The 19,071-nt window shown below is 42.1% G+C and overlaps 1 protein-coding gene across 17 annotated transcripts in view; it reads left to right on the top strand.

Moving 5' to 3' along the window:
- The window catches only part of LRRFIP1 (LRR binding FLII interacting protein 1), a 183,047-nt gene that overhangs the window by 108,977 nt on the left and 54,999 nt on the right, over positions 1 to 19,071 (top strand). Inside the window, exons 7-8 of one of the 17 annotated variants that reach the window (XM_045032212.1) lie at positions 10,422 to 10,478; positions 18,292 to 18,372. The exons of the other annotated variants lie outside the window; for them this stretch is intronic. Of the exons in view, the coding sequence (XP_044888147.1) occupies positions 10,422 to 10,478; positions 18,292 to 18,372 (138 nt within the window). The remainder of the gene's footprint in view (positions 1 to 10,421; positions 10,479 to 18,291; positions 18,373 to 19,071) is intronic. 17 annotated transcript variants of the gene reach the window in all.

The raw sequence follows: 19,071 nt of genomic DNA, 5'->3' as shown, positions 1-19,071 counted from the left end.
AGTAACATCTTCCTAGTACATCTGAAAAACACTTTGTCACGTACAAAATAGGTTCAACCAGTATATATGTAGGTACATCAAAGTGCTTCACTCTGTACCATTCCAGTGTGCACCATTTTAATTCCAGTGTGGACCCAATTAACTTTCATCATAGTGCACATGGTTGAGACAGTCCTGCTACCGTCCCATGGTGCACTGATTGTCTTTTGAAAACGCTTAAAATTCTGGAGCCTGTGGAATGAGTACTTAGAGGCTATTGCAATTGAAATAGTCTAGAGGAGTCCTGGTACTGACATAGGGCAATATTGCCACAGTTTGAAACATGAATTAGCATGGCTAGAGTGGGCACATAGAATCATTTGTGCCTAAACCCGTTCTGTTCTTCTGGTTCCATTAAGAATAATTGTTTTCTAATGCAGACAGAGTCTTAATGCAGTTGATGATAGCATGAGTTTACCTCTTTAAGATGATATAGATCAGTGGTTCTTAACCAGGGGCCTGGAGGCCCCTGAGCAAATTTCAGAGGGTCTGCCAAGCATGGCTGTCGTTAGACTTGCTAGGGCCAAGCACAGAAAGCTGAAGCCCTGTCACACAGGACTGCTGCCTGGGGCCCCAATCCCCACCACCCGGGCTGAAGCCAAAGCCTGAGCAACTTATGATGTAGGGTCCCAGGCAATTGCCCTGGTTCTTACCCCTTTACACGAGGAAAAAAACAGTTGTGGTATGGGGGGCTGTGGAGTTTTTATAGCATGTTGGGGGGGGGAGCCTCAGGGAAAAAAAGTTGAGAACCCCTGATATAGATTATTCACCTCAGACAAATTAAGATTATATATTTTAAAGAATGATCCACATTCTTAATACTAGCTTTTACCATTTGCACGGAGGTTTCATGCAGCTCTTGGAAGATCTTGTAATTAACTAGCCAACTAAGAGTTAATAATTATTTTTCCTGGAGAAATATCCCCAGAGGAACTGTTGAATGGAATGGTCTTATTTTCCCTTAAATAGATTTATATTTATATGTAAAAGACCTAAAATTCTACAACTGGGGAAACAAATTGAATGAGTGTTAATTAAATTTCCATCATCTGGTGGACATACAGTATATCTTGTATGCTAAGTGTCTCATTTCCTTTTTGTGTGGCATCTATATACTATTCATTATATGACATTGGTTTCACTGTAACATTCCCACCTCCTGGAATTGGGGATTAATTTAATTGCCCAAACAGTATAACTAGAATGTGCTTGATACCTTTGTGACCTTGCATTCTTTATTTCGCTAACAAGAAAGCAGTAATGATGGGTTTTCCTCAATGATGAGAAGGTTAAGAAATATGAACATTAAAATGGATTTTTTTAGATTTTAGTTGAATTAAACTTTAATAAAATTGTTCATGGAACTGACTTAGGAAAAAATGCTTTCATTCCTAGAGCACCTGAGGTTTCAGTTTAGTTTGTTCTGGGCAATTTTCAATTAAACTGCTTATCCAGTCCTGACTATGTGTATTTTCATGGCCTGCAAGGAAATTAATGAAATATCCTCTGCAAAATCCTCATGAATAAGGGTCCCTATTAGACCTTTAATTTACTTTATTCTGATGGCCATTGGTAATTAAAATTTACATTTCACTAAACAGGCTGCATTTCCTCACCCATAAGATATGTCTGATTTCTAATCTCTCTGGAGTGTAAATAAGCATCCCTAATATCCAGCAGTATTCCCTTGCTACTAACCATACAGTCTTTCAGTTTGAAGACCCAGATCTTTATCTGGTGCAAATTGGTGTAGCCGCTGAAGTCAGTGACTAGCAGCAGCTGAAGATCTAGCTCATAAATATTTACTAGTTAAGTTTGTGAGCAATGTCCTTGTTTAATAGAAAACTTTGTCTAATGGAGTCTTGTGGAAGAAACTTCATGCCATAATATCCCTAATATATTGCACCTAATTTCCTGTATTACTGTTAAAAGGGGAGCCTTCCTCAATGAATGATCATAAATCCAAATATTTGAGTTTTGCACACACTGAGGGAGGTTTGACCCCTACATTTTAAGACTTGAAGAATGAGAAACCCTTGAGATTTCCTGCCCTGACCCAGGGGCAATTGTGACTTCAGGCCAAGGGAAGCAGGAGGTAGATATATTAGCTCAGGGGTCAGCAACCTTTCAGAAGTGCTGTGCGGAGTCTTCATTTAGTCACTCTAATTTAAGGTTTCACGTGCCAGTAATACATTTTAACGTTTTTAGAAGGTCTCTTTCTATAAGTCTGTAATATAGAACTAAGCTATTGTTGTATGTAAAGTAAATAAGGTTTTTAAAATGTTTAGGAAGCTTCATTTAAAATTAAATTAAAATGCAGAGCGCCCTGTACTGGTGGCCAGGACCCGGGCAGTGCGAGTGGCACTGAAAATCAGCTCGCATGCTGCGTTCGGCACTCATGCGATAGGTGGCCTACCCCTGTATTAGCTCATTAGTCTGAACCAAAGTCTGTCCCTTAATAGACTTGGTTTAATGCAGATCATTTTATTCACATTGAAAGAAAATACAACTAATTCTGTTCTTAGCATTGATATATGGCTCACAATTGCTTAACAAGACAGCATTGTGAATATGCTTTAAGTGGTCTGTGTAGACATTTAGTTATGCTTCTGTTGACTTCTTTCAGGGGTCTTTGGTCTGGCTTTTTTATGTATGTATAAAAGTGAAACGAAAACCTGGGCTCCTAGGATCTGAGTTCAGGGTTCTCTGCTTCTTTTGCTAAGCCTAGTTAACATAAAGAACACTTTAGAAACAAGGAAACTATACCTTATCTCTATTTAAGAGTTTGTAAAACTAGCTTAGAGTCACAGAGAAATCAGAACTCTGGTCTTTGTCAGTAAGTAAAGGTGGAATTTGTTTGAAAACCTTCTGTTTCAAAGTTTACTTGTTATAGAAATCTTCATATTTGGATTTGGTGTTAAATGGTTTTTTGAATTTCTCGTGAAAAGAAGCTGTTTTGCTTCCTGTGAAAGTTCCTTGAAATATCTGTATGAGCACTCATGGAACGCCATACAAGATGGGTAGAGTTGACAGATTTTCTCTTGAAGGGTTGGTTCTTTCTCTTTTGGACAGGAAGCTTCCAAACAGTGGAGCAATGTCAGAAAAATTATTACCATGTGAAACCTCCCAGCCCTCCAAATCAGCAGTTTCTTTCTCAGAGAGTTTTTGCCTGGAATTTTCTCTAAGAATGTTTTACTGTGGCTTGTTCTGAGACTGATGAAAACTGCCCAAGGATTCTACCTTATCATTCTGGAAGCCCAATAGGCTTGCTTTACCCTTAAGTGATTTTTGTTGCAGAAAAACTTAGAATATCATCTTCTGGTTTTTTAAGACATACGACCCTGGTTTCAGTCTTCTTCCACTGCAAATTCTCTTCAGTTTTCCCTAATAATTTCACAATGGGCCAAGTCCCACATCCAAGATCCCACAAGGTGAAATATTGTTGTTATTGCGTAATAGTGATGAAGTGTACAAGGACTTGTCTCTGTTTCTCTCGTTACTCTGGTTGACGGTTGCTGAAGTTCCTGACTTCCGAACTGGTGTTGTCATTGCTCAAAACCAAGGAATTTTAAACTTTTACACCTCAGTACCTATGTCTTCCTGATTGCCATCTTTGGGTTTTTTGTATTCTGATAGTTTTTGTTTCCTCTCATGCTCTTGACAGTCTGACTTGGAGTATGCCAGCGCCTATCCAGTGGTGAGAATGGTTTGAAGTTGCAGTGTGTGACAGTATTTTTTCCCCCCACAATTTCTAACTCCTATTGCTATATCTGGTCAATAGTAGAGAAGGAGACCCAAAAAGGCAAATGATCATGATGGCAGTGTTATGGTCTCTGATGTGGATACCTGACTGCAAGGAATGAGAGACATCCCACTGCTTCACTTAGCATTGTGACATTTGTCAGACTCAGCAAGGCAAAGGATTGAGTAACAATCATGGAGAATTAATTAACTCCCACCTAAAGTGTTATCCCTTCAGGGCTGCGTGGAGACTCATGCATTGCCACTACTTACATTGTACCTGCTCGGAGGAGAGATGGTTTCGTTCTCCAGTGCTCTGTGTGGTAACCTTCACAAATACAAATCTCACTATTTTCAAAATGTGTGTTTAATTGAGACGTGAACAGCGAACTTTTTTCCTCTTTATTCCTGAGGGCATTCTGCACCTAAAAATTCTGCACACAATATTTTAAAATTCTGCAAGTTTTATTTGTCAACAAATAAATTCAGAGTCTCCAGCATGGCAGGGCAGAGCACAGGCCACTGGCTGCATGAAGGTGGGAGCCTTCCCACTCCCGGGGGATGGAGTCAGTGGTGAGGCTGCACCCAACCCTGACACAGCACAAGGCCTGGGCCTGCCCCAGAAACACTCTGGGGCCCTGCCCCATTGCTCCAGGTGTGGGTGGGCAGGCTGAACCAGACAGGATCCAAGTGTGGAGGGGCTCAGTATTTGGGGGGGGGATTCAAGTGTGGGATGAGAGGATTCTGTGTGGGACAATCTGGGTGCAGGCAGCTCAGTGCGGGGTCTAGATGTGGGGAGATCTGGATGCACAGAGATTCATTGGAGGTGTTCCAGGTGCAGGGGCAATGGGACTATGCAGGGGCTTCCAGGTGAAAGTGGTTGGGGCTCAGTGGAGGAGTCTGAGTGTGGGGGCCTCAGCAAGGAGGTCTGGGTGCTGGGGGAGTGGGGCTTGGGGGTCTGGGTGCAGCTAGTTGGGAGTCAGTGGCGTTGGGGTCTGGATGTGAGGGCTCAGGGTGGGGGCTTGAGTGCAGGGAGTTCAGTGGGAGTGGTCTGGGTGCAAGGGTCGGGGTTCTGAGGCAGGAGGCCAGAGTGCAGGGGGCTTCAGATGCAGGGGTTGAGGTTCAAGGAGATGGGGTTTGGGTATGGAGGGTGAGGGGGGTTCTGGGTGGGGTGAGGCTCGGCAGGGGTGTCTGGGTATGGGAGGTTAGGATGCATGGGGGTTGGGAGGATGGGGAGCAGTTCCCTGTACAATGATCCCTCCCCCACAGCTGAGGAGTGATGGGGGCAGGAAGCAAGGGAGGATGCTGAATTTCCTACAGCTAAGAGAGGTTTCTGAGGGTAGGTCTGACACAGCCCCAGCTACTTCTTGTACATCTTCTCCTGCCTCCAACCCAACAGGGACTAGCATCTGATCCCGGCTCAGGGTAGGAGTCACTGGCTGGGGTGTCCCCAACCCTGCTGTGATTTACCTCTCTGCTGACTGTTCTGGGTGCCTGAAACAATGTACTGTGCAGCTAAGGAGTGGTGCGTGACTGCTCTTGCAGCTTCCCTTTTCTTATCTGTCAGAGTCATTTTTCTGCAGGGAAGCAAAGCTATCGTGGGGGACATGAATTCTGCACTTGTGCAGTGGTGCAGAATTCCCCCAGAAAGACCTCTTGGACATTTTCCCCATTGTACAAAGCGCTGTCTTGGAAATCACTAAAATCTAGGTAGAAAAGCTGTTACCTATTAGAGTTGAATAGTACATTCAACTTTAATTTCTTGTGTATTTCAAGCACCTTTTATTTTACATAACTCATTTCAAGTAGATCTGTTCTGGGAAACAGACAATGAATAAATCTGCAGTACAGTATATACCATGTCTGAATAGCCTTATCTTTGCTTGTGAAGGTAAAATCAACATTCATAGTTATAGTATGTGTGTATATATACTCATTGCAAAAAAATAAAAAAAGGACCATAAGACTGGGATCCTTAAATCTGGGTTTAGATCACACGACAATGTTAATACTACTCCCTTGTGAGTCTATTGTGACAGAGGATAGGGTCTTGCTGTGCCTCCACAAAATGCAAAGTACAAGATGATCTTTTTTTAAAGTTGCTGAATGAAGAGCAGTTCTTTATTTGAACTGAGGGTCATTTCTACCTCCCTCTAGCTGGCTGTTGTGAATCGGTGCTTCAGGCCTCCACATCAGAACTTGAAAACAAGCTCTTGCAGCCAATTTCATTGAAGGCTGTGGTTTTCTCTCCTTTTCTGCATTCCCTACCCCTATTTCAAATTAAGAATTTGTTCACCCAACATATTCTATTTCCTTGGTCAGTGTCCTATATTCAGATACAGTTCTAACACTTACTATGCTAAGTTTTTGCATGGATATATTGATGTAGTACGTATATATGGCAGAGGGCTTTATTCATTGATTTAATCCAGCAGGCATGAATAGTTTTAACTGCAGCTATTAATGTTAACTGCATGGTTATCATTCTTTAATCATTTAAAATTATAAACTAGCAAATTGAATCTGGTGTGATTCTGTTTTCTATATCCTCACTGAGTGTGTACATTGAATCATGCTCTGTAGATTTGTACAAGACTTGGTTTTTGCATGTAGGACAGGGGGAAGATAGAAATACAAGAATTCATTGATGTTTTCACCGGGTATTCTTACTCTTACTACAGGCTGGATTAGAGAATGAGAGTACCAAAAAGAAGAACTCCAAAGCAGTATGTATATAGAGATTGTTTTCCTCTGAGAGGGTTATGATGGGGCTGGAGAGAACTTGCAAAAATGTTGGCCATCGGATTATGGCCAGATTGGGCCAAATAGTTTTCGTTTATACTGAGAAATCAACCTAATGCCAAGAATATATTGTAGCTCTTTGTGGTTGTGGGTGCATAAAAGGCACTAGGTATGTTGCTTATTACAAAATGCAGTTCAGCTCAAATGATTATACAGTAGTACTGAGAAGAGGATTTTTTTCAAGATACTTTGAGTCTTCATATATTACATTAGTCAGTAGAAAGATGTAGGAAAAGATGGTAGCAGCTAGTGTGACTGTAACTAAGGTGGTATTTTTTTCCATGAGGCAGGAGGAGGGAGAATGTCATTCAAAGTAGCAAACCAGTAAATGTAATGGGTCAACATTCAATTTAACAAGCACATGTAAGTAGCTAATAATTGAACAATGCTTTAAGAGTCCTAGGACTGCTTCATTAAGTAAAACAATTTTTACAGGCTGTTTTTTAAACACATTGGAGCTTTACACTGGAAAATTTTCAAAACTCAGAGTATAGTCTGTGTTTAAAAAAACAGTCTCCCCCATAAACATCCACAGAACTGACTTCTGAAACTTTAACTAAGGAAAATAGAGTTTGATTGCTTCCAGGTAGGAATGCAGACTTGGTTTTGCTTAATGTAATGGGAAACTTTTAAGTGTAATTTAAGCAATGTTTGCAAACTGGGGAGGAGGTTATCAGATGTAAATGCCTGCACCAAACTAGGGACTGCTTTTCTTGCTGCATTGATTTCATGCCAAAGACATTTCAATCACCTGTTTTTTCCCTAGAGAAGGTTATTGCAAAATCAATCTTTATGTAACTTCTATAGAGCACGTACATGTAGGCTTTCTTTTGTCATCAATTGGAATATTGCATTTAGTACAAAATATGTTGCCAAATAATACAGTAAATACCCTGGAGGTGGAAATGTGACAAATATTTACTCATTTTGTCTGTCTGCCACAACTTTGTTCATAGTAACTCTCATGATGAATGCGACAGTTCAGTGCAACTGTCCCTGCATTTCCCCTCAGTGGTTCAGCAAGAGCACCGACTCTCATGTTTCAGCTCCCCAGCTGTTGCCTTTCTGGGTGGAGAGCTGTATGTCTCTCCTTTCTGATCAGGGTATTCACAGGCTGCTGAGTTCCCTGCCTTCACTGTGTATTTCCCAGGGTGCCTAAACAGACCTGTTTGCTGTCTCTTCAGAGACAGATAAGAGTGACTGCTACAATATAAATAACCATACAGTTCTTTCTAAGCAAGCCTACTTTATTCTTAAAGTAAAAGCACTACAGAGAAAATATTTTAAAAACAGAAGAACTTTACACGGATGTTTATAAGCTTACCAGAGTCCCAACCCTAACATGGATTCTGGCAGGAGCAGTCCTTCAACCCTCCACTCTAGGTAGGGTGACCAGATAGCAAGTGTGAAAAATTGGGACAGAGTATGGGGGGGTAATAGGTGCCTATATAGGACTTTGTCTTATACATCGGGACTGTCCCTATAAAATCAGGACACCTGGTCACCCTAACTCTAGGGGAGTCGTGGTTACAAGTTATTACAGCTTCAGATCAGAACAGGCATGTGGTCTTATGAGGCCTCAGTAGGCCAAGTCCTTCCAATCCTTCCCTAAGTATTGTGACCCTCCATGTACCAGAGATCCTGTCCATTTGCTGCATCAGGAAGAAGGTCCTAGATCACTTTAAAACCAGGCTATTTATCCAAAAATCGTTTCTTGCTCTGTTGGTCCCTGGGAAATCCAGTTTGAACTAGTACATGCGCACCTCCCCAGGGGGATGGCTTCTAAGGTTGATAAAAGAAGAAATTCATTAGCATCCCTGTCCCTACTAGAGAGAGTACATACAGTGCCACAACATGTACACAATTGCATTTTTAGTACAGCATACCCCAAGGTATTAACCTTAATTCAGTAAGGTTTAATTTAATTCAACAAAGTTCATCGTAATTCCATAAGGTTTGTTCACAAATTTACAGGATATTGTTAATCTCTCATAATGCAGTCTAAAGTTAAGCATGTGCATAAGTCTGTGTAGTATGAAGACCCTAATCACATCCACGTTAATCAGGTTTTTCTCTGTGCATACACAAGTAGAAAGGCCAACAGAAAGCTGGAACACTTCAAAGGTTTTGTTCACAGCAAATGGTCACATTTTCTAGGAAATCCATGATGACTTCAAAAATAAAATAGCCTCACCAATTGCTATAGTAGTATCTTAGTCCACTGTACTGTATAAATTCAATTAACTATTAACAGCACTAGTGTGCTAATTAATGGATTTTTATTTCTGTGCTCATATAGAAGATAGTCTGATTAAAAGTGAGTTTCTTATTGATTTTGTTAAATTTCATTGTACTTTGAAAGAAGCATTTTCAGTTTTTTAACATACATTTATTGGAGAGAATATGCAACATATATGTTGCCAGGGGACTGTTTGAAATGTGTAGTTTGTGATTAGAAATTCAATCATTGGTAATCCTGCTAGATGAATGCAAATGTTTAGGCACTGGTGCATATTGGAATAGATTTATTAAAGGCTCTTATTACCAATTCTGTTTTTGAGGGGATTTATCATTTTAATTTGCTTCAGTCTGTAATTTGGCATACAAGTCTACAGTCAGTATGCAGTTGCATTTTGTTTGACAACAGATTCAGATTGGTTTGTCTGATGTTCCTTTTAGTGATGCATTAAAAAGACATAGAGGATATTTGTAATAAAAGTAAAAACCCCTCAATAACAATTTTAGGGATTGAGAGAGACAAGGTGGGTGAGGTACCATAACGTCTTTTATTGGACCGACTTCCGTTGGTGGAAGGTACAAGCTTTTGAGCTACAGAGAGCTCTTCGGGTCTGGGCTTTTTGAGCTCTGTAGCTCAAAAGCTACCTTCAACCACCAGAAGTAGGGCCAATAAAATATATTACCTCACCCACCTTCTGTTTCTCTCATCTGTGACCAACACGACTACACTACTGCAAAAATTTGTAGGGATTGTTAGTTTTCTGGGTTTTATAATAGGGCCTCATAATGCTTTTCAAGTAGTAGAACTGTCAGGGAGACTGTGATTTTAATGGCCATTAGCAAACGTGATCTTGGCTAGCAGATGACAGTACACATTTCATGGTGTCTGCATATTAAAAATAGGACTAGCCCTGCGATCTACGACGTAGTGGACTAAAGTTTGGGTCCTGGAGAGAACCATATCCATGTCAAGAGGGAAGATTGCTGAGACATGTGATGTTTGAGCGTAGAGAGAGGTGAATCCAGGAGGTTTGGGGCAGATTCTGATCTTTCAATATCTGAAGGGCTGTGTAGCATCCTGGGATATGGCAGATGGTCATGTCTGGATAGATGCATGATGTAAATAAAAATGAGGGAAACCAAATGCAAGAGACATGCAGTATAATTTGTGTTTAGAAAGCTACATTAGTGTATTTAATCTTAAATACCAATGTGATATGAAGAGCTTAAGTAAGCAAGAAAATTATTTTCCTTTTTCCTTCAGTAGAGTGAAGTGAAATCATCCCTTTTCACTTCCCAAGGAGTCTGAAAAGACTGAGGCTTTAAATACATTCTGCTGCTGTACTGTTTTTACAAAAAATTGAGGTGAAAACAGGGACATCTTTCGCTGGGTTACAGGTATTGCTGGCAGATAGAACTGTCAAGTGTTCTATGAGCTGTCTGAAGTCATAATGATCCCTGGGGAGCCACAGTCACTGTCCCTGGTGTACTTGTGGAAAAAGCACCATCTATGTCTTAGCTCTGCATAAATGATGACTTTCCCTGAGACTTGTTTGGGTTTCATTTAAGTTTTTTTTCCTCTCATTTTTCTCTCATAACAGACCAATGGTTATGATGAAGACATGTATGGATCATCCCAGAGTAGAAAATCTAGCAGGGTTAGTAGAAAATTTCTAAGAAATCTGTCATTCAAGTTCATGGAATTAACAGGAAGCTTTTCCAGAAATTAACTGTCACCTTTACTGAGGGCTTTTCCTAAAGCAAAATAGCAGATTCTCTTCTTTTGGTCCCTGCTTTGGAAAGCATTTCCTCCCTGACTTCCATATTAAAACTGGAGCAGTTCACTAGGCATCTGCTCCTCTGCAGCCGCACGACCAAATCCATAAAAAACAAAACAAAGTAAACCACAAGATTCACCAAGAGCAAGTCATGCCTGACCAACCTGATTGCTTTCTGTGATGAGATAACTGGCTCTGTGGATTATGGGGAAAGCGGTGGATGTGTGATACACTTTGACTTTAGCAAAGCTTTTGATTCGGTCTCCCACAGTATTCTTCCCAGCAAGTTAAAGAAGTATGGATTGGATGAATAGACTACAAGGTGGATAGAAAGCTGGCTAGATCATCAGGCTCAATGGGTAGCGATCAACAGCTTGATGTCTAGTTGGCAGCCGGTATCAGGGGTCAATCCAGGGGCTGGTTTTGTTGAACATCTTAATGATCTGGATGATGGGATGGATTGCATCCTCGGCAAGATCACAGATGATACTAAGCTGGGGAGGGGAGTAGATACACTGGAGGGTAGGGATAGGGTCCAGAGTGGCCTAGACAAATTGGAGGATTGGGCCAAAAGAAATCTGAGGTTCAACAAGGAAAAGTGCAGAGTCCTGGATGGAAGAATCCCATGTACTGCTACAGGCTGGGGACCAGCTAGCTAAGTGGTACTTCTACAGAAAAGGACCTGAGGATTACAGTGGACAAGAAGCTGGATATGAGTCAACAGTGTGCCCTTGTTGCCAAGAAGGCTAACGGCATATTGGGCTGCATTAGTAGGAGCATTGCCAGCAGTTTGGGGGAAGTGATTATTCCCCTCTATTCGGCCCTGGTGAGGCCACATCTGGAGTATTGCATCCATTTTTGGGCCCCCCACTACAGAAAGGATGTGGACAAATTGGAGAGAGTCCAGTGGAGGGCAAATAAAATGATTAGGGGGCTGGGGCACATGACTTATGAGGATTGGCTGAGGGAACTGGACTTATTTAGTCTGCAGACGAGAAGTGAGGGGGGATTTGATAGCAGCCTTTAACTACCGGAAGGGGGGTTCCAAAGAGGATGGAGCTAGGCTGTTCTCAGTGGTGGTAGTTAACAGAACAAGGAGCAATGGTCGCAAGTTGCTGTGAGGGAGGTTTAGGTTGGATATTAGGGAAAAGCTATTTCACTAGGAGGGTAGTGAAGCACTGGAATGGGTTACCTAGGGAGGTGGTGGAATCTCCATCCTCAGAGGTTTTTAAGGCCTGGCTTGACAAAGCCTTGGCTGGGATGATTTAGTTGGGGTTGGTCCTGCTTTGAGCAAGGAGTTGGACTAGATGATCTCCTGAGGTCTCTTCCAACCCTAATCTTCTATGGTTTTATGATTCTAAGAGGCCACAATTGGGAAGGAAAAAGACTGGGCCTGGGAAAATTCAAGTAGGATTTGGGGGCCAGAATATAGTTCTTTGGAAACTAATTGGGTTTAAAAAAAAAGTCAAGTTATGGAGAAAAATATTTTGACAGTGGAAATCTAGCTTGGATTGGATCATGCATCCTTTATAGAGATTTGCTTGCAATTGGAATATGGGCATGAAATATCTAATTGAATCTGTACAATCAATTCATTTTTATAAGTTCCCCCAATGTAAACATTTTTAAAACCCCAAGACTAACATAGAAAGATTAGTTAATTTGTTATAAATACAACCATAAGACAACAGTTTTGCATACAAGCAAATGTTGGAACTTTCCATAGAGTTGTAAACTACATATCAAACAGTATTACTAAAGTATTTGTAAATGTTGTTTCACACACACAGTGCGACAACTAAGATACAAGGTGTGATTCAATGTGATGGTGATAACCCTGTTAGATGGAGCAGAAACATAGCCATTAAAAACAGCTGAGGAGAGAACTAAACACTCTTCAGTGTCAAAAGTTAGTGTATGCTTAACATCCCTTGGTTTTATTCCCTCAAAAATGAGGATATACTTAGATGATCCCAGCAAGTTGCAGTCTTGTATCAGCCAAGAACAAGATGACTATAATGGTGGAGTCATGTCCAACGTGCAGAAGGTACACTTTTACAGAAGGTTTACAGAGCTGAGGTTGAAGGAAGCACGAGGACAGCCATAAAAGAGGTTGGAAAATGCAATTTTCAGGGATTTAAGAAGCCTAACGTCCTCTACTGATTCTTCATAAACGATGAAGTCTTGCAAGGGACCATTTGAGATGCAAGTCCATTCTGTGCATCACCATAGCTACATTATAGCCATGTGAATATGCTACTGTTTATTAAAAGTAGAAAAACTATGTTAAACAGTACGGTTGCACAATTAAGTCAGAAAAAATTAATTTCATCATTAAGCTACATGGTCCATGTATGGATCACTTGTGTTCAGTGGATTGCAGTTCCAGAACAAGTTCTCTAGACCAGGGGTCTCAAACGTGCAACCTGTGGAGTTATTTGCTGCAGCCCGCCAAGCTCTCCTCACCCCCAGCACGCCATGTCCCTGCTCCTCTGCCTACCTCCAGGCACTTCCTGCCGCCAGCGCTTTCCAGGAGGGAGCGGGGAGGAGGCAGAGAAGAGGCAGGGCGGGGATTTGGGGAAGGAGTTGGAATAGGGGCCAGGAGGGGATGGAGTTGGGGTGGGGCCAGGGATAGAGGGGAGGGGGGCTTTCATATCTTTGTATGAAAAGATGTCATTGATGCAGCCCTCAGGCCAATGTACTAGTCCTCATGTGGTGATTTGAGTTTGAGATCCCTGCTCTAGACCATTAATATGGAATCTTTGTCCAGATTCCCCTTTAATATAGTATTCTGTAAATTATTCCCTTCATGGTTTTTCCTTATCTTGTGTTTACCACCATGAAGGCCAACAATGATGCTGTAGCAAGTTGATCTCCAGACCACTAGAATTTGCTTCTCTTTAAAGAAATGGGATTCAATAAACATCATGCAAACTAAAAGCCTTGCATATACAAGGAGACCATAAAACTGCTTTAAGATCCAATTAAGCAAAGCATTTAAGTACATGCTTAACTCCAAGCATGTGAGTAACCCTGTAGTGTTCAATGGGGCTACTTACATACAAAGTTGAGCATATACTTAAGCATTTTTCCGAAGCCAGCATTAGTTTTAATTCCCCATTGTAAACTATTTTTTCCTGTAGCCTTTACACTTTTTGTGTATTCAGCTGTTACATGTGGAGCATAGAGAATGAAGTGAGTAAGTGTAGTAGACTTCATGTAGCCACACCCATTATATGCATAAGGAGGCATACAGTGATCAGAACTTAAGACAACAAGCTATGTGGAGATAAGCAGCAAGTCTCAAATGGAAAAAATATAAAATTGAAGATATAGTTGCAATAAATTGTAGCTGTGTACATTATACCTGCCTTAAATTTGCAGCAATTAGCTGAAATTGCAACAAAGACAACATGGACAAGGACATTTTTTGTTGTCTAAATAGTTTAAGTATTGCCAATCTTGCTGAACTGTTTGACAAAAGGAAACATTGCTCTTTTGACTTGTGCCAGCATCTCTGATAAATGATGTTCTTGTTCTTTAATGACATACTCTAGAGCTCCAACTACAGCGGGGAGAGCAGAAAATCTACAAAGAAGTCATCCAGGGAGAAGTCGGTTGGTTTCTATTTAAATATTAAAATGATATCTGTGGAAACTGCAGGGTTTGTAGCATGGAGTTTTTTATGTAGCGCATGATTACAATCCCGTTCTTCACTCCTTGATGTCTTCAGCACTAACAGTAATTCAGATTAATCACTATTTGAAGGGAGAGTAAGGTTTAGGGGAACAGTAACATAGTTGAGCTGTCTTTATAGAGCATAATAAGCGCCACCTCCAACATTACTCCGTCTGTTTTGCTAGCAGCATAATTATTTGGGGGAGGGAGGAGTAAAGGTGGCAAACAGGAAAGCAGTAAAGATAAAGGAATAACCTAGAACAGGCAGAAGTTCTTTGCTTATTAATGTAATAAGTACACCAATATTACAACTATATTTCTAAAATCACATTTTTAATTGCAACATGTAATATGTGGTATAGAGTTGTAGTGATATTTAATTTCATACCTTGAGATCACATCAGTGCATCACAAAACAGTGAACCATTAAAACATGGACCATAGCTATTGTGATATCACTAGATGTGCTGATTTTGAAATCTCAGTGGGTATGAAAGTAATTTGTTTTCCAGCTATAACTAAGCTCAGCTGAGAACTCTCAAACCCTGTCTCATGAAAACCTTTTTAGCTATCTTATCAGAAGAGTTGTAGTTAAATTGGGAAGAGATGGATTTAAGCTTTTGTCTATAAGATAAAGATTTATCCAATGATACAAACATCTCCCTATCTAGTGATTTATCCTTTGAGCTGTCTATATTTTCCAATGTCAGAGGTCTAAACAATATTGAAAATAAAGCATATGTCCTCTTCATGTCACACTACCTCTGACATTGAACAAGTCACTTAACTTCAGCTCCCTCCTTTGTAAAATGGGAGTAATACTTACCTATCTCATAGTGACAGTGTGAGAATTAGTGAAGGTTTGTGAGGAAGCTTTAAAGATGAGTATAACTGAAAAGTGATTTATTACTGAGACTAGAGCATCATGTATCTTGACTGAAGTATCATGAGGAGGAAGGGGGTTGTAACATAGAACCTTTGGTAATAGGTAATAATTGGAGATATACCAATCTCCTACAACTGGAAGGGACCTCGAAAGGTCATCGAGTCCAGCCCCTTGCCTTCACTAGCAGGACCAATTTTTGCCCCAGATCCCTAAGTGGCCTCCTCAAGGATTGAACTCACAACCCTGGGTTTAGCAGGCCAATGCTCAAACCACTGAGCTATCCCTCGGGGTGGGGAAGAGAAGAAAAAGAGGAATAGTTTTCTAGGAACAAACATCCTCTTTTTTGCTCATACCTGTGTCTCATTTTTGAGACTTGCATTATAGAAAGGCTTTGAAGGGGTCACTATAAAGTCACCTTTCCCCCGTTCCCTCTAATCAGCAGGGTCTTGGAAAAGATAAAGTCAGACAAGGCTCCTGATGGCCCTGGTGTCGCCCTCATCAGTCAAGGTGCACCTGGTGGCCATATCAGCCTTCCATCCGCCGGTGCAAGGACACATGGTGTTCTCCCATGCTATGACTGGCCGGTTCCTTAAAGGTCTGGAAAGCCTCTTCCCATACTCTAGATCCCCAGTTCCACAGTGGGACTTAAACCTGGTCTTAGCTCGTCCCACAGGGCCCCTGTTTGAACTGTTGGTCACGTGCTCCTGGTCTCACCTCTCGTTGAAGGTGGCCTTCCTGGTTGCTATCACGTCGGCTAGATGAGTCTCAGAGCTCAAGGCCCTGACCTCCGAACCCCCTTACATGGTCTTTCACAAGGACAAGGTCCAGCTCCGCCCACACCCCGCATTCCTCCCTAAGGTGGTCTCCGCATACCACATGGGTCAGGACATTTTTCTACCGGTCCTCTGCCCCAAGCCTCACGCATCCGGTGAGGAGCACCACCTCCACGCGCTCGATGTGTGGCGGGCCTTGGCCTTCTACCTCGAATGGACTAAGCCATTCAGGAAGTCCTCGCAACTGTTCATTGCCTTGGCTGAGCATGCGAGGGGCCAGCCGATCTCCACCCAGAGGCTTTCTAACCGGATCACTTCATGCATCCGGTCCTGTTATGAGTTGGCGGGCGTTCCCCTGCCGCCCATTGTGAGGGCACACTTGACCTGGGTGCAGGCCTCATCAGCTGTCTTCATGGCCCAGGACATTTGTAGGGCTGCCACATGGTCTTCAGTTCACACGTTCACCTCGCACTATGCAATTGTCTTCCAATTCAGGGATGACATCGGGTTCGGCAGGGCCGTCCTCCATCCTGGGAACTTGTGAACTCCTACCCACCTCCAACAGATATAGCTTGGAATCACCTACTGTGGAATACACATGAGCAATCACTTGAAGAAGAAAAGACAGTTATCTTTTCCGTAACTGATGTTCTATGAGATGTGTTGCTCATGTCTATTCCACATCCCACCCTCCTTCCCCTCTGTCGGAGTTGTCAGGAAAGAAGGAACTGAGGGTGGAGGGAGCATGCAGCTCCCCTTATACCATGCCAGGCAGGCACCACTCCAGGGGTCACGGGGGGCACTCCCCCCCTACAGGTACTGCTAGGGGAAAAATTTCTGGCACCAGAGCACATGGCGAGCATGCACACCTTCTGTGGAATAGACATGAGCAACACATCTCGAAGAACACCAGTTATGGAAAAGGTAACTGTCTGTCTTTTACAAACAGAAGATATTTCATTTGAGTGGCCTAGTCCTGCACTTCTTTTTTTGTGCTTCTCATTGTCGCACCTTATCTGACAGTGGGTTGTTCCCTGCTTATGTTAGCTATGGCATATCAGGAAAAAGGCTTGGCCTCTCACACTCTAGATGCTCCCCAGATCACTCAGGTGGTCTTTTGACACCCTGCATTTTTTGCTCTATATTGTAGAGCACCCAGCTTTCCAAATAACTCTTTGAGGTTAGAGTTGGGCAGGTTTTTACTTCCTAGTTTTACCAGGTTTCTTTTTTAACTGAGTGGTAACAGGCCTTTTGGTAAACCTGGTTTGTTGCAGCCTATCTTGGTTCTCTATTCCACATTCTGTGGCTGTCAGGGTCTCCCCTGTTCAGCAGGGAAAGTTAGAGGTGCTGCTAATCAGCCTAAATCTAGAAAAAGCAAATAATTTTATCTTTATAAAAACTTACCTTCATCTTAAGAATTCCAAGCCGAAGAATGCAATCCCTTCTCTTCTCTCCTGCATCTCCCCCGTTCCCCTTCACTTCACTCTGACTCCCAAGTCTGAAGCTATGGAAAAATAATTCTAGGAAAAGCTGTTGCTGGCAGATTTTGATCAGTGATGCACAAAATAGTGCAGCTTGTTTGTTTCTGAAATTTGTTCTAAAAATCTGACATACGATCTGTTTATGATAGCTAAATGAGAGGTGCCTCTGCTGTTTTGTATACATTGGTAATTCCTCTGCACAAGGACAAGACACTGTGAGAAATGGTATTCTTAGATTTTTCGACTAGGCTTCAGAGCTTTTAAGCATTAAACTGGAGGATATAGTGGATGAGAGTAATATGTTCTTTCACGTGAGGTCAAATTTTCAAGTGTCTAAGTGCTTACGTGCCTGAGGGCTTGTCTATACTTGAAATGCCACAGCTGCGCCGCTGTAGTGCTTCAGTGTAGACGCATCCTGTGCCAATGGGAGGGGTTCGCCTATTGGTGTAAGTATTCCACCTCCGTGCGAGATGGTAGCTAGGTCAGTTGAAAGATTTTTCTATCGACCTAGTGTGTTCTGCTCTGGTGGCTAGGTCAGCTTAACTCCCGGGGCCAAAGCAAAAGGCCCCACCGCCCGGGGCTGGAGCTGAAAGCTGAGGGCTTCAGCCCTGGATGGTAGGCCTCAGGTTACAGGCCTCTCCCCCGCCCCACCCCAGGACTAAAGTCTTTCGGTGTTGGCCCAGGGCAGCAGGGCTTGGGCGGGCTCAGGCTTTGTTCCCCACTCCTGAGGCCGTGTAGTAATTTTTGTTGTCAGAAGGGGGTCATGGTGCAATGAAGTTTGAGAACCGCCATCCTAATTTAAAGGAATTAATACAGAATTTGACAATTCATTCACATTATGCAGAGTTCTCAGGTTTTTCTTCCTGCTGATACAGGGTTTCTACTACTGTGACCTTGGTCTTCGCAACAGTGACTTTACTTCCAAATCCCAACCTTCTTCCCAGAATGGAAATAGGGTCTGTCACTGTCTGTTTCCCTCTAACCTTGACTTTTTTTTGTTTTGAGTTCACCTGGACAATACAACCTCCTATATTCACACAAATAATGATAGGACCTTGGAGTGAAGTAATGACATTCTTGTCGGTCTGGTTGCCAAGAGTGTCTAGGGCTTGTGTTTTGTTACGCATTTTCTTTGTACATTTTTTAATTTATGTCTGGAATGGGAAACAGAGATCTGTTTAAGACAGGTCATGATGTTGATCTGTGCCTCTCCTTTTCCTGGAATTGTTTTGTTTTTGCTTTTGACAATTGTCATAAATTTTGTCTTGGAAAAGACTGCAAAATCCCCATTAAATATTAGTAGTTTATCTTAGCTGAGACCACTCCTCTGCTCACCTTGCCAGTCTATTTCCTCTTGGCACATGTGAGATGAAGCTGCAACCCTCCCCCTTCCCACTCTGTGTAATTTACAAGGCAAATAATTTTTATACTGGTGCAAGAAAATCACTAAGCATAAGGCCTTAAAATCCTCTTGGAGGTTGAATTGTCTTCTCTGCATGCAGGCAAAGTAGAGTGTCTGGCTGGGTGAGGGTGTTGTTAATGTATCCGTATTGTGCCTTGTGTAGTTTTGCTGTATGTGCACTCTGAACTTAACTCTCACCTCCTGGGAATGTGTATTACTAACAGTAGTGTCTTTTGTGAATGCACTTCCCTGT

Source organism: Mauremys mutica, chromosome 10 (assembly GCF_020497125.1).
Source record: "Mauremys mutica isolate MM-2020 ecotype Southern chromosome 10, ASM2049712v1, whole genome shotgun sequence".
NCBI classification, from domain to species: domain Eukaryota; kingdom Metazoa; phylum Chordata; order Testudines; family Geoemydidae; genus Mauremys; species Mauremys mutica.
The sequence above is the reverse complement of the archived record's forward strand: the minus strand, read 5'-3'. Positions and strand labels throughout refer to the sequence as shown.